Source organism: Dasypus novemcinctus, chromosome 2, assembly GCF_030445035.2.
Source record: "Dasypus novemcinctus isolate mDasNov1 chromosome 2, mDasNov1.1.hap2, whole genome shotgun sequence".
In the NCBI taxonomy this organism is placed as follows: domain Eukaryota; kingdom Metazoa; phylum Chordata; class Mammalia; order Cingulata; family Dasypodidae; genus Dasypus; species Dasypus novemcinctus.
Genome location: NC_080674.1, coordinates 121,447,727 through 121,471,175, shown reverse-complemented (window position 1 = coordinate 121,471,175; position 23,449 = coordinate 121,447,727). Strand labels below are relative to the sequence as shown.

The 23,449-nt window shown below is 39.2% G+C and overlaps 2 protein-coding genes across 5 annotated transcripts in view; one reads left to right on the top strand and one right to left on the bottom strand.

Moving 5' to 3' along the window:
* AP3S1 (adaptor related protein complex 3 subunit sigma 1) overlaps positions 1 to 2,503 on the bottom strand; it is a 99,024-nt gene extending 96,521 nt beyond the window's left edge. For all 4 annotated transcript variants that reach the window (XR_009180901.2, XM_058277317.2, XM_058277296.2 and 1 more), the window contains exon 1: positions 2,279 to 2,503. Coding sequence is in view for 3 of the 4 variants with exons in the window: in XM_058277317.2 (XP_058133300.1) it covers positions 2,279 to 2,347 (69 nt within the window). In the remaining variant the exon portion in view is untranslated. The remainder of the gene's footprint in view (positions 1 to 2,278) is intronic.
* ATG12 (autophagy related 12) lies at positions 2,497 to 16,597 on the top strand. The gene is made up of 4 exons (XM_058277329.2): positions 2,497 to 2,997; positions 7,861 to 7,997; positions 14,135 to 14,197; positions 14,719 to 16,597. The coding sequence occupies exons 1-4, from the start codon at positions 2,838 to 2,840 to the stop codon at positions 14,776 to 14,778; spliced, it is 420 nt and encodes a 139-aa protein (XP_058133312.1). The 5' UTR covers positions 2,497 to 2,837; the 3' UTR covers positions 14,779 to 16,597.
* The last annotated feature ends 6,852 nt before the right edge of the window (positions 16,598 to 23,449 follow it).

Genomic DNA, 23,449 nt, shown 5'->3' with positions numbered 1-23,449 from the left:
CAGCTTCTTTAACATCCAGTCTCTCCTCAAGGTTACTTCCTCTGACTGGAATTCACTCTTCCAACCGATTATCTGCAAGGCTGGCATTCTTTTTTTTTTAGGTACCAGGGCCAGGACTCTGAACCCTGAAGAGCATTGGCTCCCCTAAGTTGTTTTTTTCATTTGTTTGCTTGTTTTTGTTTATTTGTTTTTAGGAAGCACCAGAACCGAACCTGGGACCCCCCATGTGGGTAGCTGGCACTCAATCCACTCCCAAGACCAGCATTCTTAAATCCTTCAAATCTTTGCTTAAATGTCACCTTCTTAGTGAGGACTTACCTGACTACCTTATAGTAAATTGTCATCCTCACACCTCACACTCCCTATCACCTTTCCTTGTTTTATTTTTATTACAGCACTTTATTACTATCTGCTAGCAATATATTCCACTTTTTAGTTTTGTCTGCCTCACTCCCACCATCACTACCACCAAAGAGCAGAAGTTATCTGTTCATTTCTAGATTCTAAAACTTGGCATGCATGCAATAAATATCTGTTGACAAACTGACTGATGGAATAAATGACTCAAAAAGATTTCCATCGTCAAAGAACTTATGGTCTAGTGGAGCAAGCAAATAATCTTAAATTATTTTGAAAGGTAAAAATAAATACATGGTTGGGAAGACCGAATTTATGACTTACTTACAGAAAGAGCTCCTCCTGCTATCTCCACTTCTGCACTGCCAGTAGTAACCCCTCGATTCTTCTTTTTACACCACCTCTACCACTGTCAGTCATGCAATGACCAAAAATGTCAGCTTGGCTGCCATTGCTCCTGGACCCTAGAGGTCAAGGATATTTCTGTTCTCGTTGTTAGACAATAGATTTCCTGAATTTTCAAATTAAATACATTTTTCTGTAGAGTGGCTTGATTCTTCACTACATGAATGGTTACACTGATTTTACAGATTAGCCACAAAATCTACTTTGAATATTGCTAAATTATTAAGTATAGATAAGGAAAAATAAAAACTTTAATTCTATTTAACCATCTTGCAAATTAACTATTGAAACATACCTTTTCTACACTGGGAATGAATATTATTGGTAAAGTGGTTACCAGAAAATTTCCTTCAATAAAGGCTAGTATGATATTTTAGGCAAATGGGTAGCAATGTAAAGTTAATGGCATTCTTTTAACTCAAAATGGTCAACTAGAATTTTACCCTGTATTAAAAAATGCTTAAATAGAGCATTAGTATTTAAATTATTTGAAACTAAAACAAATAGGAGTAATAGAAAACACTCATCTCTAACAAAACTACTAAAGGAAATGAGAAATAAGCTCAAGATTTCTCAATTCAACTAACACCTACAAAGACTATAACCATTTTAGACAAACTGACATTTTCACATTTAATTTTTAATGGCAGGAATGATTTCTATCTGGGAATTATCTACATAAAAGTGTTAGCCTTGGCACAACTTCAATATATAATTGAAAGTTTACTTCTGCATATAAAAAAAATGCCCCAGCACAACACAATAGTTTTATCAGTCAACTGCTACCGTCACCAGGTATTGAAGGAGTAGGTAAGGTACCGTCACTAAGGCAAAAGTCTGATAAGAACGTTAGGTTCTCATTTATCTTTCTCTTTAATGAGGAAACACCTGAAAAGTCACACTGGTCAGTCGCTCAGGTATCGAAACATACAGGGCAGATTGTGCAGAGCATGCAGTTATCAAAACGCAGAAGGCAAAGTTCCTGCACGCTGAGAGGATTAAGAAAGATAGGAGCCCATCTGTCCACAGGAGAACGGAAAGAAGTCCACCAGGAAAGGCTGTTTCAGAACCGGGGAGGTGGGGCAGCGAGTGGGAGCTCCGCGGGGTCGTCAGGGGCTAAAGAAGCCTCGGCAGCAGGAAGGCAAAGGCACAGGGCAGCCCCGCAGAGAGGGGCGGAGGCGCAGGGCTCCCGGGCGCAGGTGGGGTGCGGCTGTCGAAAGGGCGAGGGCCGGGCACCGGGAAGTCTCCAAGGCCTCGCCAGGGCAGCCGGGAAGCCACCCAGCCACAGACGGACGGAGGAGCCGCCGCGGCAGAGCCACGTCGGCGAACGGGAGCGCGGAGGGGAGGTGGGTACCCTGCACACCCACCCGGAGGCTGACAGCGCGGGAGCCCGAGGCAGCCGAGGCGCTAGAAGGGCCGAGTGCGCCGGAGGGGGTCGCCCTGAAGCAGCGGCGCTGGGCGCTGCCCGCCGCCTACGACGCCCCCTCGTCCGCATCGGGGGCGGCTGGATACTCACGTAGGGCTGGTAGAACTTGGAGAGCCGCGGCTTCCCGTGGTTGTTGAAGATGAGGATGGCCTTGATCATGGCTGGGCCGGGCCGACTGGGTGGGCGCTGGGGGCCAGGGCGGGGGCGGGCGCGCGAGCCTCGCCTCTGGATCTCACCGGCGAGCCTTCCCCACCCGCCCTCTCCCGCACGCGCGCGCGCGCTCCCGGGCCGCTGGGCGGGGCCGGGGCGGGGCGAGGCAGGGTAGGCGCCGGGGGAAGCGGAAACCTCGCGGAAACCTCACGGAACCGGAGGGCCCTAGCCTGAGGGGCGCCTGCGCAGAAGGAACCCTGCCGAAACAGCCGCTCTCCGAAGGTTTGTTGCCGAAGGGAAAAGCAGTCGTTACAGTATTAACGGCAAGGGGTCTGCGACAGTGCTTTGCCATAGAGGATTAACCGGGAACTCGAACTTTCGTGAATGGATTTGTTGAGCAGCCCTACTCCCGGTGCCTGCTTGGCGACGCTGCCCGGCGCAAGGCCCGCCCACTGCACGCGCTCACGCGCCACTTCCGCCCTCGGCGGCCAGGAGCAAGATGGCAGAGGAGTCCGAGCCTGTGCTACAGTTGCCTACCTCGGCTGCTGGAGGTGAAGGACTTACGGAGGTCTCTCCAGAAACAGCTACTCCGGAACCCCCTTCTTCCGCTGCAGTCTCCCCGGCGACAGAGGAACCTGCTGGCGATACCAAGAAAAAAAGTAATTTTCTGGGCAATGAAAGAACTCTTATCATTGATGTAAAGGCAGTGGCCACTAGAGGTTCTGAGGGATGGGAGAGGGAAGAGTAGGTGTAATATGGGGACATTTTCGGGTCATTGGATTTGTCCTGCATGACAGGCCATTGTGTATTTTGTCATAACTAACAAAATTGTACAGAATCATATAGTTTACAGACTGTGAACTATAATGTAAATTATAGTCCATGGTTAGTAGCAATGCTTCATTGTGTTCATCAGGTGTAACATGTATGACTAATGAAGGATGTAATTAATATGGGAAAGTGCGGGAGGGCGAGGGGGTGGGGCATATGGGAATCCCCTATTTTTTCTGTAATATTTATGTAATCTAAAGCTTCTTTGAAAATAAAAAAAAGTTATTTTTAAAAAATAAGTAATTTTGTGGGCAGAGGCAGTATCTATGGGTAGATCTTGTCTGACTTAGACGTGGCAGCCAATAGAAAACAACGTTTAGAGACAGGCGGTCCCAAACATGCTTTTTGACCATTCTGAAGAGAGGGAGTTCTTGCTTTCGGACTTTCAAGACCTTTAAATTGAATGCCTCGAGAAAGCCTCTGGGTGCACCTTAATGCCTACTTGTAGGTGTGGCTGCCCTGTAGGTGTGGTGCCCAGTTCCTGGCTGCCGTAGCACTTAGTACATTGTTTTCTAATCTTCTTTTGAGTTAGCCAGACTGCAAGCTAATTGAACGTGGGAGCGAATTGGTTCTCTGTAGTTCCAGGTATTTAACACTGACACTAATAGGGATGGTCAGTGGTAAAGCCTGGATTAGAATCCAGGCCTTCTGACTAGTTTGCTAATCTCTTTTCAATTGTGTGTGAATTCATCATTAAACCAAAAAATGGAAAGTTTGCCTAATGTGAAGAATACTAAGGGCATAGACGTTGCCTTTTACTATTTTGGAATCTTTGTGAGTCATTTCATTGCTTGAACTAGCTGTTTTCAGCCTTTACTGATTGAGAATTAGTTTGCCTTTGTGAAATAAATTCCTAAGGTTAATTGCTCTGGAGCACTATATGTAGAGAAAAGCAGAAAATCAACATCAGTGATTCTGAGCAATTGACCTTGGTCTTGTAAAACAAGTTTTCCCAAAACACAGAGTCTATAGTGCAGCTATAGCATGATTTCTGCTCTGTGGTCTCAGGGCCTTTCAGAAAACACTTCAGTTTCTGCGGTTGTGGAGTATAATTTGTCTCTCCCAGCACTGACCCCTTTTAAGTAGATTGTCTCTACATTTGGAGGAAATTTATTCTCTCATTTCCACATGATTCACTAGTGGAGAAGCTAACACCTTTTTTCTATGGATATTCACTAGTACCTCTCTTCAACAGAATCCCATAGGTTTAATAGGTTTGTGTTCCATTTTTTCTCCAAATTTACCATAAGCAGGGGCAGATAAACTCTGTAGCAAGAGAGGATTTTTTTTGTTTCTTTGTTTTAAGACCTGTTAAAAGCTTTATCACCTGACCCTGAATATAGCCTGTGTGAAATGAGGCTAAAAATAATGACCCACAGGGAAGTGGACTCCGCCTACCACATGGGAGGTCTGCGCTTCTAACCCCAGGCCTCCTTGACCTGTGTGGAGCTGGCCCATGGGCAGTGCTGATGCGCTCAAGGAGTGCCGTGCCATGCAAGGGGTGTCCCCTGCGTAGGGGAGCCCCACGCGCCAAGAGTGTGCCCTGTAAGGTGAGCCGCCCAGCAGGAAAGAAAGTGCAGCCTGCCCAAGAAGGGCACCACACATGGAGACCTGACAACAAGCTGATGCAACAAGAAGAAACACAGATTCCCGGTGCCGCTGATAAGGATAGACGCGGTCACAGAAGAACACACAGCGAATGGACACAGAGAGCAGAAAAATGGGTGGGGAGGGTAGAGGGGGTGAGGGAGTCGGGGGGAGGGGAGAGAAATAAATCTTTATTAAAAAAAATGACCCACAACCTAGGTATAGCCTGAGGGGAAGTTTTATTTGATCTACACTGTTTTTTTTTTTAATTGAGCCATCATTTAAAAATTGGGCCCTTCTGCTTAGTGTCTTGGCTGTTGAATTCCCATCCTGAGATTGTCATCATTTTGAGGGAACTGCTTAAGTATTTCCTATGCCCCACATTTTTTTAAAATTCTGATCTACAAAACAAAGAAAGGATTCTTGAATTGACTAATTTTGTAACCCTAGCACCACATTAGGATTATCTGAGGAACTTTTGAAAATACCAATGTCAAGGCCCCACATCCAAAAGATGCCTGAATTCTTTTAAGTGTTTCCTCAGTCTGTGGATTTAGAACTACAAGCAAACAATTTTAGAATTCAAAAAAATCAGGAATATAAAATACTAGAATTTATGCAGATCAGAGATGTTTTGGGCCAGGAAGCCACTCTGCTCCATTGCACAACCAATAAAACTCTTTCCCACGTGGCTGATGGATGGAATCAGCCATGTGGGATCTAAGCCCTGTCTCAAGTTAGAGATGGAGTGAATATCGCCATCCCAGCGTCCTCAGGATGGAGGAATAAAATATGGATTAGAGTGAACTTACTGGTATTCTATTATAGAATTATTGTGACTCTAGCAATGGAAGAAATTGTGTCATTGATGTGGAGATAGTGGCCATGGGAGTTGCTGAGGGAAAAAGAGGTGAGATATGGGGGCATTTTTGGGATTTGGAATTGTCCTGAACGACATTGCAGGGAGAGATGCAGGACGTCATATATCCTGCCATAACTCACTGAATCACCTGGGAGAGAGTGTAAACTACAACGTAAACTGTAATCCATGCTGTGTAGCAGTGCTCCAAAATGTATTCATCAAATGCAATGAAGGTGCCACACTGAGAAAGAGGTGGCTGATGTGGGAGGAGTGGAGGGGGGGCGAGTGGGGATATATTGGAACCTTTTATATTTTTTAATGTAACATTTTGTGTGATCTATGTATCTTTAAAAAAAAAAGATAAAAAAAGAAAAATCTGAAAAAAAATCAGAGTATAGCAATAAATAAAATAACTTTTCCTTCTCTACCTTGTTTTCTTCCCACTCTTCTTCCCTCAATAGCATAATCTGTAATATTTTCTGGCTGACTTACTTGAATTGCCTAATTATTGACTTGCAGCTGAGTTATTGATAGCTTCAGGGGATTAAGGGAATAAGAAAGGCAAAGTAGATTTAGCATTATTCTTAAGGACCCTAGGATTTTCAGGATGGTAAATGAACATTGGCTTCAACTTAGTGACATTGGCTTCAACTTACTGCTATAGCCCCTAAAAGGAGAGTTAGCCTATCTTTTGAAGCCGGGCGTTGACTTCTCTAGCTATGAAAGTACCAGATGGTATCTTCTTCCAATAGAAGGCTGTTTTATCTACATTTAAAATCTGTTGTTTGTGCCCCTATGTGCATCATTTATCTTAGCTAGATCTTCGGGATAACTTGCTGCAACTTCTACCGAGGTACTTGTTACTTTACTTTTATAATTTTATGTTACAGAGATGGCTTCTTTCCTTAAACTTCTTGTACCAACCTCTGCTAGCTTCACACTTTTCTTGTGCAGCTTCCTCACCTATCTAGCCTTTGTAGAATCGAAGAGAGTTAGGGCCTTGCACTGGATTAGGTTTAGGCTTAAGGGCATGTTCTGGCTGGGTTGATCTGTTCAAACCACTAAAACATTCTCCTTACCAGCATTAAAGCTATTTGCTTTCTTCTTATCCAGGTGTTCACTGGAGTAGCACTTTTCATTTCCTTCAAGAACCCTTCCTTTGAATTCGCAAACTTGGCTAAGTGTTTGGTGCAAGAGACCTAGCTTTCGGCCTGTCTTGGTGTTCAACATTCCTTCCTCACTAAACTTAATCATTCCTAGCTTTTGATTTAATGTGAGAAATGTATGACTCTTCCTTTCACTTTAATTTAGAGGCCATTGTAGGTTATTAGTTGGCCTAATTTCAATATTATATTGTTGTGTCTCAGGGAATAGAGAGGGAAAGGAGAGTAAACAGAAACTGTAGAGCAGTCAGAACACTTGCAACATTTATGGATTAGGTTTGCCAATTTATATGGGCACAGTTTGTGGCATCCCAAAACAATTATAATGGTAACATCAAAGATCACTGGTCACAGATCACTGTAACATATGTGATAATGAAAAGTTTGGAATTAATTGTGAGAATACCAAAATGTGCCACAGAAACCTGAAGTGAGCACATGTTGTTGATGCAGGGTTGCCACAAACCTTCAACTTGCAAAAAATGCAATCTCTGCAAAGCATCATAAAACAAGGTATGCCTTTATATAAATTCTATCATATGTTATTCTTTAAAAAATAATAATTCTCTTTTGTTGGATATTTAGGTTTTACCAGGTTTCTCCTATTAAAAAATTCTTCAGTGAAAAGAAGAAATTTTTCTGAGTGAACTCTTTATAACTCTCATACTTTCTTAAACTAGATTCCTAGAAGTATTATTGAATTAATATCTCTTTAAATATTTGAATATGCATTACCATATTGCCCTCCAAAAGGAGTACTACCAATAGTATCACCTACACTATTATTATTTTAATCTTTCCCTCTTTGGGAGATGAAAAAAGCCATGGCATTATTTTACTTTGCTGTTTTTAATCATTTGTGAGAATATTTTTAATATCTTTATAACCATTAATATTTCTTCACTTTGAGATTGCATTATTGCTTTAAAGTATGTTTGAAGATTAGTGCCATAAAGAGACGTTTAGGGAATTGAGGCTCCAAAAACAATGACAAAAACGTGATGAAAAGTTTTCTGAAATCTTTTATATTTGCATTCTCTTTAGATATTTCGGTGTAACTATAACTTTTTCTTTTACAGTTGACATTTTGCTAAAGGCCGTGGGAGACACCCCCATCATGAAAACAAAGAAGTGGGCTGTAGAGCGAACTCGAACCATCCAAGGACTCATCGACTTCATCAAAAAGTTCCTTAAACTTGTGGCCTCAGAGCAGTTGGTATGAAGCTAATGTTGATCATTTCTCTACAAAAATTCATGGAAGTTCCTAACTCCTAAGGGCAAGAAAGACTGTTATATATAGAAATGCTTATGGAGCGTTTTGTAATATACTTTTATGTCTTTTAATGGTGGAATTTATGTGCTTTATTGATAGATTCTCTGGGGGATTCTAAAATGAAATTAATTTCAGATTTGCTTTTACAATGTGAATACATTTTTCCATATTGGTTGTTTTCTTCAGAAAGTTACTGAACAATATCCTTGCAGAAAAATCTATCTTAGGACAATAGTGTAGAAAAGTTTTGGTTTTATTTTGGTATTTTGTTTGTTTGATAATCAATATTGCTGCTTATTCTTCTTGAGGTAAGCAATATATCTTTACCATATGTTGAAGGAACTAACATTTGTATATCATGTTATAGTAAGCATTTCATATTGGCAATGTAGTAAGGGTTAATATTTTTAAATGCCATTGATTTCTAATTTGAATCTAGCTACAAAAATTTAAATAATTCCATGTATATGGCATTTTATCAAGTGTTGTATTAATGTGTCAGACCCATTTACCTACAGATAGATCAAAATCTTGGACAGTATTAACAGAGATAGCAAATGAATTAATAGGTTGGTGGAGAATCACTAAAATAAATAAAAAATATGCATGTATAATTTGAAGAAGGATATATGTGAGCACAAGAGTTAGAAGGGTTGAAATGAGTGAATGGGTTATTACTAAAGTGGGACATGTTTTAATTTATTTCTTTTTGTAAGTGAAGAGGAAGAAACTGACGCTAATCAAAGAGTTTGGGTGTAAGTAGCTCTTATAAAAGGAACCTAGGTGCAGAAGTAAATGCAACTCTCCAAGGGAAGTTGTTTGTGAAAAGTATTGGGAATATTTGAGATTTACAGATGAACATCTCCCTTTGAGATTGGTCAGAATGAGCAAAGCATCTATTTTATAAGAGTGCCATGTAGCATTTAATTAAAGAGGAAATGTCATAGATAAGCAAGAAGATTTTATTGTCATCCACATGTTCCTGGAGGCTAAAACCTTAGGAGCAGAGGACCTTGCCCAAAGTCCAAATCTAGATGGAAGAATCAGGGAGCGAGGACATTTGCTTGAGAGAAGTGAACAGAACAATATTTTACTAAAGTTGCAATTTGAACACTGGGTGAAATAGAAGACCAGAGGAGTACCAAGTTATTAAGATATTGTTTCAGAAATATATATAGAGAGAGGAAAAGGCTAAATGATGTTGTATCCTATGTAAATGTTAGTCTTGATATTTTTATTGCTTATGTCCAGTAATCTGAAAGAACTTAATTGATATCAATATTTATTAGGTTGAATCAGTCAACCATTTTAACATATAAAAATGGCATTTTAATGTGGTTAAAACTCAAAACCTTTGTGGTCAATCTAATCCATTCTCCTTTAAGCAGCTGAAATTGTAAACATAAATAGAAACATTTTGCCATTTTCCTAGATTAAATCAGAACTCACATCTTCTGACTTACATTAAGCATACCCCATAAAATAAATTTAAAAGTAATGCATGCTAGGAATTCTGTGGAGATGGCAGTGATCTCATATAACACTGATATTATATGATATCATAAATCTCAAATCCTTCACAAAAAGTTCAACTAGACAGCAGTGATCAGTATTTATAACAAAATCAAGTGGCAGGGTACCCCTATGAACTCCAAATAACAAGTTGGTAGGGACAGACCAATACCACAGGATTCTGAATAGTATCAGTATCTGTGATGAAAGCAACAGGGTTGGCATCTTACAACACTGAGTAACAGAGAACCCCAAAATATCTACAGGTATTCACTGAAAAGTACAGGGGGCCAGTGTGAGAAAACTGCCCTCTCAAATAGCAGGTGATTATAATATATCTACAGTAAGGAATATACTTACTGACTATAGACCCATAGGCGCTCCTTTCTCAGAAGGAACCTCATACTAAGGAGAAATTTCTGGGAGTAAAATCAAAATTGAGCAGGCTTGGTAACTGAGAGAGGAAGGAAACAGGAAGACCATCAAAGTGGAGGGAAACTGAGTCTGGTAAACCTAGATAGCAGGTCACTATATTATTTTATAAAACTAAGAGGGAGCTCTGTGAAATTAGAAAAGCTACCTTGGACCCACCTCATTCTAAAAGTTGAGAAAAACTAATGTGAGCTGATGCTCAGTGTGGGCAAAATCTATGATAATTTGGAAGGGGGTGGCTTGGCAGTGGATGGCTGTAATAATTATGCAGCGACATGAGTGGGGTCAAGGGTACAGGAATGTGAGGGGAAGTTGGATTGAGCTATCCATGGGACTGGGGGGGAGGGTTGAAGGAAGGAGCAAGTGAACTCTGGGGATTTGCAGGTCTGTGGTTAAAATTACAATGCTGGGAATGTTCATTAGGCTGGTAAGGCAGGGGAGGGTCACTAGTGCAGGGCTTTGTGGTTAGAGGGATATGCAAGATAGGGTACACCTGGGGCCTGCCTCTCTGAAATATGAAAGTGTTCATCTTGTCATAGTGTGTTTTCTCAGTGGGTGGAGACCCACACAATAAACAAGAAAATATTAAACTCCCATTCTGGGGAGTCCTTTTACGTTCTCAATTAGAATCTCGAGAGCATAGGCAGTGCCTAATAAAAGAAAACAGACCAGTGTGTCAACCCCTCAATATTATTGCTTGTAACTATGAACCTTATTCTTCAAAAATTGAAACTTAGTTTCTGATGGGAGGGGGAGGGAAGATTAGAATAGATGGAATATAGGGCATTTTTAGGGCATTGGAATTGTTCTGCATGATCTTGCAATGATAGAATACAGGCCGTTTTAAATTTTGTCAAAACATATAGAAGTGTATGGGCAAAATGTAAACCATAATGTAAACCAATAACCATGGTTAGTTGCAATGCTTCAATATTTGTATATCAGTTATAACAAATGTACTATCCACATGTAAAATGTAATTAATAGGGGAAAGTGGGAGGGATTAGGTATATGGGAATGCCTATATTTTATATGTGACTTTTTTGTAACCTAAAGCTTCTTTGAAGATAAAGCAAAAAAAGTAAGACACTGGGGAACATATGGAAGAAATTGTCACTATACATAGTAAAAGACAACAGATGTTACAGTGATAAAAGGCATAATGAAAATGTTTTAATTTTTCTGTTTATTATTATTATTATTTTCTTTGTGATTTTGGGGGGAGGTTTTAGATTGCAAAAGGGTTGCAACTGTGGCATGGGAGGACAACTGGTGTGGGGTGTCAGTGATGGGGGGATGTGTGGGGAGGGGTGCACCTGAGGTATGCCTCTATGGCATGTGAATATATTCTGGGGGTCATGGGGTATTGTCTTGGTGGTGGACACCACACAATAGCCAAAAGAATACTGAATTCCCATCCTGGGAAGTCCTGCTACATTCTCTGATAGAGCAGCAAGAATCCCTCAAGTACACAGGCAGTGCCTAGCGAAGGAGTACAGACCATTACGACAGTCCCTTGATATTGATGTTTGTACTTACGAACCTTTTCTTGTGAAATTGAAACTTAGCCTAGAATTATATATTGCCTGAGAATTACCTCCTGAAAGCCTCCTTGTTGTTCAAATGTAGCCTCTTTAAGCCAAACTCAGCATATAAACATAATACCTTCTCCGTGGTATGGAACATGATTTCCGGGGATAAGCCTCCCTGGCCCCTAGGGATTATTGCCAAGCATCGGCTAGCAATGAATCTGAAAAATACCTTGACAAAAAGGGGGAAATATTAAATACAAATGACTTTTTATGACTAAGAAATCTAAAAGTGAGTCAGGAGGTGATTCCAGAGGTTGCTCTTATGCATGTCTCAGAAGGATCTCATTGACTGCCACAGTAAACAGTGCCTCAAACAGCAGGGCTCCTGACGGCTCTAGAACATCTAAACTGTAGAGGCAGGGCAGACAATCTCAGGAATTTGGCACCCTGTCAGTGGACCTTACTATGGTATGTATGCTCCCCAGTGTAACAATGTTAGACTCATTTATAATTTCCCTACACATGGTTCTTCTGCCCCTTTTATTTGAACCTATAATTAGCACAAATTTGTTAAATGTATGTCCCAGAGACTTAAATCTCCAGTCTGTTTGTGTGCCGGTTGAGCCCTGAATCTCAGCAGAGTTGTAACACCTACTCTCCAGTTCATTGGACTCATTCAGGACAACTAATTAAAGGATGATGATGGACACTGCCCATCCCAGGAAGCGGAGAGTGTCTGCAGCTGTAAGCAATACAGTTCCATCCATCCGCCCCATGTGATCTAAGCCCCCTCTCAGACAGAGGCAAGGTGGGCATTACCTTTCCAAAATCCTTAGGATTGAAGAATGAACAAACATAAGTGGGAAAAGCAACTATGGATCAAAGTAGCTTTACTATTATTCTAGCAATGGAAGAACTTGTAACATTGATATCTTTATATTTACCTTTGCTCCAACTGCCCTCATTCCTATATTCTACTGAATTCTTCCCAATTCCTTCTTTCCAGATAACCCATGTTAACAATTTGTAATAAGCCTCCATTTTCACCTAAATAATGTATATATAAATTTTTGATCAATCTTCATTTTATCAAATACCATTTTGAACATTTCCTATTGTATTTAGGCAGACTTATTCTAAAATTTCTGATTCTTCAGTATAGATTTAATTCATCCTTTTAATTGTTATAATATATTCCGTGTATGTTCCTTAAATTATTTAAACATTGTTCTGTTGGTGGGCATTTTGTTTCGACTTATTTTCTGTTAAACTGAGGTAATCACACTTGCGCAGTTACACATATAATGCTATTAAAAAGATAAATTGGGCGGCGCACTTGGCCCAGTGGTTAGGGCGTCTGTCTACCACATGGAAGGTCCACGGTTCAAACCCCGGGCCTCCTTGACCCGTGTGGAGCTGATGCACGCAAGGAGTGCAGTGCCACACAGGTGTCCCCCACATGGGGGAGCCCCACACGCAAGGATTGTGCCCCTTAGGGAGAGCCGCCCAGCTCGAAAGAAAGTGCAGCCCGCCCAGAAATGGTGCCGCACACACGGAGAGCTGACACAAGATGACACAACCAAAAGAAACACAGATTCCCGTGCCACTGACAACAACAGAAGCAGACAAAGACGACGCAGCAAATAGACACAGAGAACAGACAACCGGGGTGGGGAGGGGAAGGGGAGAGAAATAAATAAATCTTAAAAAAAAAAAAGATAAATTATCAGAAATTAGAGTATATGTACATATATACATATGTATATGTATAGATATTAGAATAGTTATTGAAATAAACAAATTATGCCATATTGCTTTCCCCTCAAAAAATATGTTCTCTTTGCCTCATAAGTTTTGGCAAAAAGTTCTTTTTATATCATTTGAAAGAGGCAAAAGAGATCACCTCAGTCTACATAAGTGTAAAAAAGAAAAGCCACTTTGCTGCTGTGACCTTTTGTTTCACCATCTTCAGGGTTTTTAGTTTTGTTTTAAATACTAGAAATATTTTGGTAAAAACAGATTAAACTGAAAGATTGATCATTAAACAACAAAGTTGTAAGGACATTATTTTTCAATTATGTTATCTTTTTTCTATTTCACTTGTCTATAAGTGAGTTGACAGTAGTGGCATCCAGCCTCAAGTCCAGTACCTTAAGGAGTTTGCAAAAGGTAGTAAAGGTCAAAAATATTAAAAGCCATACATTGACCCAAAATAAATGTACAGACTATATAAAATACTAGATTTCTTGAATTTTGGTTATGTGTATGAAATTTTGTTAGCAGAAATTCTATAATTATAGGTAAATGTTTAATAATGTAATTTTTTGACTTATCCTTCAAACCCTATTTGTAAAAATAATTTTTAAAAGTTTTTTAGTTATAAGAAGTTGAGAATCCCCGTTCTAGGAATAAAAATTCCTTCTGAAGAAAGATGTCTTCATAAAGATCTTGTTAATTACTGGTTATGAGAATTAGAAGGAGTTTGAGGACACTCTTATTCAGTTCTGAAGACAATTTGAAGTAGCTGGCTTATTGGAACCCAGAAAAATATATTTTCAGGGTACCATTGGAAATGAATCTCCTTTGTTTTTTTCTTTCTTGCAGTTTATTTATGTGAATCAGTCCTTTGCCCCATCCCCAGACCAGGAAGTTGGAACACTCTATGAGGTAAAATTAGTCACTGTCTTTTTTTTTTTAATGGAGAATATACAACTGTGTATAGGGAGATCATTCACAATTTTAATTTTAAGAGATACGTACCTTTCTTAATTGTCTACAGAGGAAAAAAGAGGTGGCTGTCTTGTTCTCTGTTAGTTCTCTAACACCTTAAACAAGTAAAGTACACAGTGAATGAAGAATCAAAGAATGGATATTACAAACAAAAGATAGCTTCAAAATATACTCAGAAAAATCCTCTTCTTTGCGTGTCTTTTTTTCTTTTACATTGTTCATACAATCAATAATCCAGATCGACCTCTAAGGAATTTCAAAGAAGAGAGACTACACAAAACCAAATGTGTCAGGTAGCAATTTGTATCTCTTGAAAGAAATAGCTTTATAACATAGGTAACTTACATGTACATGTGTGAGGCTATTTATGATACATGTGACATTTTTTTCTTATTTTCATTTAAGAAAATCAAATTGAGTTTAATTAACGCCTTTTTTTTTTTTTTTTTTTTTGGTAGTGTTTCGGCAGTGATGGTAAACTGGTCCTACATTACTGCAAATCTCAGGCATGGGGATGAACCACAGAGAAAAATAACTTGCAACTTAAAAGCTTCACAAAGGAAACAACAGCTCTGAAACATTTTGATGCTTGTGGCAAGAGATTTAAAGATATCATCTATTCAGGATGTATCTACTATGATTTATGTTTATGTATAAGAAAACTTATCAATAGAGTGAATTCACAAAAAATATAACTTGCATTAATACACAAATAATTATAAAAGATAGAGTATACTCATTGCTTCTACTGTCTGTAATCCAGATCTGCCTCCAAGATACTGAAAAAGAGACTATATAAAACTTCTTGATTACCTGGTTATCAAAATTATTGAAGTTGTTTACTTGTAGAATTAGCACACCAGTGATTTTTTTCCCACTTTAAAAGTTCCCTATTTTTTTTTCTTATTCAGGGAAGTTCAGTTTGGGGTCTGCCTTTTAAAAAAAAATTTCTATCTGCTGTTAAACATCAACCTGCCAGCTGTATTTCTTACATTGACCAGAAGAGGGCAGCCTAGCTGGCAGAATGGTTAGTGGTTTGTTTTACCCAGGTGATAATGGGGGGAAAGCTGTTCTTGCTAATTTCTAGCAAGTACTTAGCCAGGAGCAAGCATACTGACAAAATGGAAGACAACATTAGAGATTATAGTTTAGTTTAAATATAGCATAGCTTAAAATGAATTATTTCATTGAAAAACATTAGAATTTTACAAATTTTAGACAAGTGAATAGTAGTGTATTTTCATTTAATGATTTCTGAATCTCAGTAGTATAAAAGCAGTGTTTATCTCTTATTTATGTAATGTCAAAAGCACCTGATGGGTATTCCTGGCAGTATTTTTGTGTGTTTCATATGTATTTTCCAACTAGAAAGTCTTTGAAGAATCACTGAAAGAATACCTATAGGTATTATGTGTTTTTCATGCAGTAACTAAAAGCATACCATTTTTCTGATGCTATTAGATAATTGTTTTAAGTTAGACTTCACTTTTTATTTATTCCATATTTTGTTTATAATGCATTGTTTTTAAAAAAGCATTCCAGTAAATTGAATGGAATGTCCAAATGGGTGCATATAAGGTATATACTAGAAATGAAATTATCTGTTTTCAAAGATAATGGTGGGGAATGATATGATTTTTTCAAAAATTTTACTTAAACTCAAATCCCTGAATATGACTTATGATTGGTGATGTCCCATACATTAGCATTATAGGGGTTGCTATGGAACAGTTCACTTTACAGTGTTGAAATCATTGTTCATTTCTCATTTTCTGCCCCAAAATGTGAATTTTTGAATCCCATTATACCAGTGTCCCTGTGTAACAAATTAATATAGCCAATAATTAACACTGGAAAAATATAGATTGAAATGTGCAAATTTATCTTACATAACTGGATAAGAAATTTGTATATATGCTGAAAGCTGGGAAACAAGTGCTATTTTGGAGTCAAATAAGTTGTACATGGCAAAGATCTGTTCTCTAATTTTGTCCACCTACAGTTAACTGAAGAGGGTACATGTATTTATGTATGTATATATTTAACAAATAACAAAAATGCATTGGATTTATGTATTATGTTTACTTCTGAGGTTTTAAATGATAGAATATTTACTACCTCAATCAAAAATGCTTGAGTTTTAGATTTGTAACAATGATTTAATTGTTCTTTTTTATCTAAATAACTTATTAGCTTATTAAAACTAAGGTTAGCTAAATACATATACCTTATTTGTTTTCCTCCCTAATAATCCTCTAATTATGTAGGGCTTTAAAGTTTTTCAAACTGTATTTATACTATTATCTCTTCAAAGAATAAAAACTAACCATCCTGTTCTGACTTTCCAACATTTATTTGTAAGCCTGGAGCCAATAAATTATTGGGTAACTAGAACTTAATTTATTCAGAAATATTTTTATAGGCATCTGATTTAAATTGTCTTAATTGTGGTTGAATTTGAGGGAAAGGCTGTGTTCCAAGGTTATTTTTAAAATTTTCCATATTGTGAGAAAATAGATGTCAATAAGGTTGTGCTTTATCTTGCTGTGCTGAGATGATACACAGAACACAAATATATATAGTATTAGAATATTGTCCTTCCATCTTCAAAGGTGCCTGTGTTAAGGACTTTATAATGTGTTCCCATATTTGGAGCATAAAGTAAATTAACATTTATGTACAGTCAAAACTGGGTACTTACATGAAATCTGATTTTCCAGAGGCTTTAATGCCAAAAAGATCTTTTTTTTTCTTTCTTTCTTTCTTTATTTCCTCCTCCCCCCCACCCCTGTTGTCTGTTCTCTGTGTCTATTTGCTGCGTCGTCTTCTTTGTCTGCTTCTGTTGTTGTCAGTGGGAATCTGCGTTTCTTTTTGTTGCGTCATCTTGTTGTGCCAGCTCTCCGTGTGTGCGGTGCCATTCTTAGGCAGGCTGCACTTTTCTTTCACGCTGGGCAGCTCTCCTTATGGGGCACACTCCTTGCACGTGGGGCTCCCCTACCTGGGGACACCCCTGCGTGGCAGGGCACTGTTTGCGCGCATCAGCACTGCGCATAGGCCAGCTCCACACGGGTCAGGAGGCCCGGGGTTTGAACCACGGACCTCCCATGTGGTAGACAGATGCCCTAACCACTGGGCCAAGTCCGCTTCCCTCCAAAAAGATCTTAATATCTACTCTAATCAGATTAGGAAACTGAAAAGGAAGTGCAGGATATGATTGTATGGTATTAGCCAGCCAATTCAGTTGTGTATAGTCCAAAGTGGGAAAGCCTGTGTTTTTCAAGGAATGTGAAAATGAAAATCACCTTTAATGCAAATTGTGCTTCTTTTTCTGGGCATTATATTACTGTTTAAGTGTCTGGCAGTAGGAAAGCCAGCTATAGGCTGCATGAAGAAGAAAAAAGGAAAATGTATTCAGAAAATAGTTAAACAGGTTTACTCTTACCTTACAAATACTGTTTCCCTACAACATTATTCAATCCAAACTAAAATTATTCACTATGTCCTTGGTACACCCTTGTGTTTTTCTGTTTCTTATGTCTGCTCATGCAATTTTCTTTTCTGGAAGTGCCTGTTCTATCTCTTCTTCAAGGTCTAACTCAGATTATAACTCTTCTTTAAATCTTACCTTAATCACTCAAGGAGGAGATACTCCCTCATAAAAACTCTTAGAGCAAACTTAACTATTAAAGCACTAACTGTGTGTTATATTTTAGACTTGTGTACAATACCTCTTCTTGATTGTAAGGTCCTTGAAAATAGGAAGTTTTTCAGTTTGTTTTTTATTTGGTATCCCACTCCCACACATAATACTAGGTATACTTCCTTATACATATGTAATCAGAAATGAATATAGTCATATATACAGAATATATATTCATTACTGAGTAGGTAAAATTAAGTATGGTTAACAAATATGATTTAGTTTAGAAAAGGAAATGAACAAAGGTAATGGGTGTAATTTAAATTTTTGTATAGAATTCTTGTATGCATCATATGACAAGGTTAATATCTTTAATTTTTGTATTCTTGTAAATTGATAAATAGGCAAAAGCCAATTGAAAATTTGACGAAATTAAAGTGAATTAGCAAAGGAAAAAGTGCAAATAGCCAATAAAGCATGAAAAGCATTCAGTCCTGTTATAAAAAATACAAAAACTTGGAGATGCAATTATTGGCTCTCCTTTTAGCAGTAATTAAAAACAATTTAATTATTAGTACTGACAAGGTTTGTGGGAAATAGGCCCTGTCATATTCTTGCTAAGTGGAATGTGAATTGGTATTACATTTTTAGGGGACAACTTGATATTATGAAAAGCCTTAAAACTAATTATAACCTTCCATTTGTTCTTTCACATATTGGGTGCTTACTGTCCCCAACGTTGGAACAAGACTAAGATCCCTGTTCTCACACTTCCATTCTAATAGGAGCAAGGGTGGGAAGGGAGATTTTCAGATCTGAATTTAATTCTTGATTTTTTAATGGAATTTTTAGAAACAAAAGATATTTGATAACAGATATTAGGTTTACCTATTTTCTTATTTAGTATTAATGAATGAAATATGAAAAAAAAAGTATATAAGTTGGAGTAGATTCTTTAAGATGGAAGAATTCTTACAAATCATCTTTAGTTCCTTGTGTGTCATCATAGCAGATATACATGAAGCTTATACTACTTGCAGTGACAGTCAAAGAGGAAGCCCTGGAAAGCAGACTTGGCCCAATAGATAGGGCATCCGCCTACCACATGGGAGGTCCGCAGTTCAAACCCCGGGCCCCTTGACCTGTATGGAGCAGGCCCATGTGCAGTGCTGATGCGCGCAAGGAGTGCTGTGCCACGCAGGGGTGTCCCCCATGTAGGGGAGCCCCACGCGCAAGGAGTGTGCCCTGTAAGGAGAGCCGCCCAGCGCGAAAGAAAGTGCAGCCTGCCCAAGAATGGTGCCACACACAGAAATGACACAAGATGACGCAACAAAAAGAAACACAGATTCCCGGTGCCGCTGATAAGGATAGAAGCAGTCACAGAAGAACACACAGTGAATGGACAGAGAGAGCAGACAATGGGGGGGAGGGAGAAATTTTTTTAAAAAACCAAATCTTTAAAAAAAAAAAATAGAGGAAGCCCTATCCATTTTTAAATGGCTGCTAGACCTTTCTTACAACATGCCAAAATGTCCTCCCAGCCTCTTGTTTGTTCCCAATTCTGATACTCTAAAGTTATGAAGCATCTTTTCCTGTATTCCTACCCTGGCCTTTCCAGGTCTGGTCTTAGTAAACGGCAACTCCTTCCTGGTTGCTTATACTATTTCTTGACTCGTGTCTTCCAACCCACTTCGAATTTATCAGCAAATCCTGACACCTTTACCTTCAAAATATGCTCAGAATATCAACTATTTTTTATTTCTTCTGCTATTACCCTGGCCAAAGCCACTGCTTTTCACTTCAATTGTTAGTATTTAATTGACTTCTCTTTGTCTGCACTCTCTCCCCTCTGGCAAAAATTCCTTAGTAGCTCCCCATAAAGATAAAAGTTGAGAAGTCTTTATTTACTTGGACTACAAGGGCATAAAGGACCTGCAGTGCCACCTCCCCCACACCCTGCCACTCACATGCACATTCATCTGTGCTGTGACTCCAACACTAAAGTTTGCTCCCATCACAAGGCTTTTATACTCCTTTCTGCCTTGAAACTTAAACTTTTTTTTAAAATATTTATTTATCTATTTTTCTCCCCTTCCCCTGACCCCCACCCCAGTTGTCTGGTCTCTGTGTCTATTTGCTGCATGTTCTTTGTCCGCTTCTGTTGTTGTCAGCGGCACAGGAATCTGTTTCTTTTTGTTGCGTCATCTTGTTGTGTCAGCTTTCTGTGTGGGTGGCACCATTCCTGGGCAGGCTGCAGTTTCTTTCGCGCTGGGCGGCTCTCCTTCCGGGACGCATGCCTTGCGCATGAGGCTCCCCTATGTGGGGGACACCCTTGCGTGGCAGGGCACTCCTTATGCACATCAGCACTGCACGTGGGCCAGCTCCACACGGGTCACGGAGGCCCGGGGTTTGAACCATAGACCTCCCATGTGGTAGACAGATGCCCTAACCACTGGGCCAAGTCCAATTCCCAAAACTTAAACTCTTGATAACTACTTGTCTCACTTTATTCAGTCTCTGCCCAGTATTACTTCATTAAGAGAGTTCCTCTGGATTTCCTCTAAAATGACAACTCTTATCTTCTGCCCTTCCCCTGTTTTACTTTTCTGTTGTATACTGTACACAGTATTTTCGTGTCCTTTTCTCCATGACTATATACAGTATGTGTGTGTTCCCTTTTATTAAAATGTATGCCTTCTTGATTTTGTAACAGTACCTGACACATAGTGCATGCTGTTAAAAATGTGTTGGCTGGATAGATGAATATTTCTAGGGTGCTAATAATTATTCCCTTCTCTGGAAACCTACCGCTTGCCAATATCTGTCATAAAATGTGATACTCATTGTCTTGGGCTATGCAGAGTACAGTAGACTACTCTCTGAATGTAGGCATTCTGCTTATGTTAATAGAGCCCATAATGTCAATAACTTTTTTTTTTTGGTAGTTAGGAGTTACAGTGTGCAATTCTTTTGGAAAGAATTCAGGTGTCCTTTACAGAAAAGCTAAAAACAACCCCACATACCTGTAAGAAACAGGTTTATGGTAGTATTTGAACATACCAGTCTTCCAGAATCTAGGTTAGATTTGAACTCAAAACCCCGTGATTCCTGAAGAAAAACTAGCAATCGAATTACTGTAGTCATTTATCAATATACTTTTCTTAACTTCCCCATTCAGGCATACACTTAAATATTTCTTGAGCACCTGTTGTACAATGCACTGTGTACTCGACATTGATAAGGATGACAAAATAGTGTAAGTGGAACCTATCTAAAGATTCTCCCTGTCAAGGTGATCTACGTAAGTAATTACAATACATGCTAGGAATGGTAAGTGCCATAAAGAACGATACTGATAATTGCTCTATTTCAGAAGAAGGTGAGATTATTCATTTGAGAGGAAGGCATTTGAGCTGGACCTAGATATAAGATTTGAACACATTGAAACGGCCTTCTAGAATCTAGACAAGGAAAAGCTCAAGCAAAAGCATAAATTGGTAAGCACAAGAAATGGTAACTCAATTTGGCTGGACATTATATTTGTTAAGAAGAATAGTAAAGGGTAAAAGATCAGAAAGGTACAGCCAAAACATAACTTAATTGCTAAGCTGGCAAATCAGTTGTGCGGGCAATTCAGAGTTATTCAAAGTTTCTGACCTGGAGATAGCATCCGCAGTTCCGTGCTTTAGAATAATAAATCTAGCAGCTGTAAATAAAAATTCAAGTGAGAAAAAGCTAGAACCAGGAAATTGTAGTTAAAGAAGCCAGTGCAGTAAAGTGGAATATCAATAGGAATAGAAAGGAGGGAAAACAAAAAATATTATGAAGACACAAAAAAATTGGCAAATGGTTAAAAGGATACAGGAAAGAATGAAACAAGGATAGAGGAGACAGCAGTAGGTGAGATTTTTGAGCCTAGGTTCCTGGTTGCAGAAATAGAAAGGCATACTTGAAAGGAATTTCAAACATACCGCATCTGAGGTCCCAAAAGACATGAGATAAAACTCATGTAAAATTCAAAACTAGAGTTCATAAGGAAGGGGAATGTGGAAGGCATCCCCACACAGGTGATAGATAAAATCATGACTATGAGAGAGAGAGAGAAGAGGTGTTTTAGGGAAAAGAAAGAATCTACATACGTGAATGTGTATTTGGTTTAATTAGGAACGACCCTTGAGGTCTTTGAAGAATAACAGGAAGAGGAAACTAGAAAAAGTAGAAAAATGATTATCAGAAAAATTTAATGAGATGAGCAGTGGGAGCGAGAAAGAAGAGTTAAACTCGAATTTGATTTTTTCATTCCAAATATTCAAAAGGAACTTCAGATTGGAATAACTGAAATGAAGTAAATCAGAGATTAAACTTAAACCATTGACAAGAATAAAAAATAAATTAAACAATGAAAATTGTACAAAGTACTCTCCCGGAGTACTTGTTCATTAACCACCTACTCACTCCCCTCAATGCAGACCATAGAAATTTGGCTGCTAGAGCGCTTTCCACATTTGTAGCTTTTTTCAACAATGATTTGTGTGATCAGGTTAACCAGAGATGTTTAAAATAAGATTGCAGTTGGCACAAGTAAATTATATATACATATATACTACACAAAGTCTAAAATCAAACACAGACCAGTTTCCCAGAAGACCAGATCTTTAATAATCTCGAATCCAAATTATTCTGAGTCTGTTTCTAATCTGAGAAAGAAGGAACCTATACTTTGAGTTCTTCTGTTACTTTATTTTCAACCATACTTAAATTTGTGTTGTTCCCAAAGGTATTTCATAACATAGACATACCAGGAGGCTCCTTTAGTACACGCCTAGAATTGAAGGCTTTTCTAAATTTAGAGAGCCCTTTTAGTTGCCGCTTTAAGGGTCAAAACGCAAACAACAAAAAACGCTTTTCACTTGAAATATCAGTGAATATGCATTGAATATATATATTTAGGAAATGTTTGACTTTAAACTCAAGCAGGAATACGTGCCTGCAAGTTTCACTAGTCTTAGTCTACCAAAATCGCCTTTGACAAAATGTAGGTACAGTTAAAACTTTAAAAAATGAAGACAAGTTTAATTTCACCTTTCCTGGCACATTATCGATAGTTTCAATGGCGTTTAAAGCACTAGTCGCATTCCAGTTCGGTAGTTAGAAACCATCCTCAAGCTTGGCCTGCTCCTCACGGTTCCTCAGCTCCATCTGGGACCCTTCCTCCCCTTGCCTTCCTCTCCTTTCCCCCGCGCTCTTCTCCCGACCCCTACGGGTGACGTCCCGGCGCCGAGAACCGTCGCGGCGGCAAAGAACCCCAGCGAGAGGCGGAGGGAGGGGACGCGCAGAGAGAGGGGCTGGGATAGACGGCCCTTAGGGTGGAGAAGACAGTGCGCGAAGCCCCCGCGAACCCCGTCACCACCCGAGAGCAGGGGCCCCGGAGAGGGCTCGGAGCGCCCCGGCTCCGGGGCTGTGCGCGCAGGCCTCGCCCCACGCCCTCCCAGCCCCCGCCACCTCCTCCGGCGGCTCCCCGCCTCTACCCCTCCCCCCACAGGCCGTTG

Bases quoted from the DNA above. Each gene is read 5' to 3' on its own strand.
- ATG12 (XM_058277329.2), top strand. From the start codon at position 2,838: ATGGCAGAGGAGTCCGAGCCTGTGCTACAGTTGCCTACCTCGGCTGCT. The intron at 2,998-7,860 runs GTAATTTTCTGG...TTTCTTTTACAG, and splicing joins TGGCGATACCAAGAAAAAAA to TTGACATTTTGCTAAAGGCC. The intron at 14,198-14,718 runs GTAAAATTAGTC...TTTTTTTGGTAG, and splicing joins AAGTTGGAACACTCTATGAG to TGTTTCGGCAGTGATGGTAA.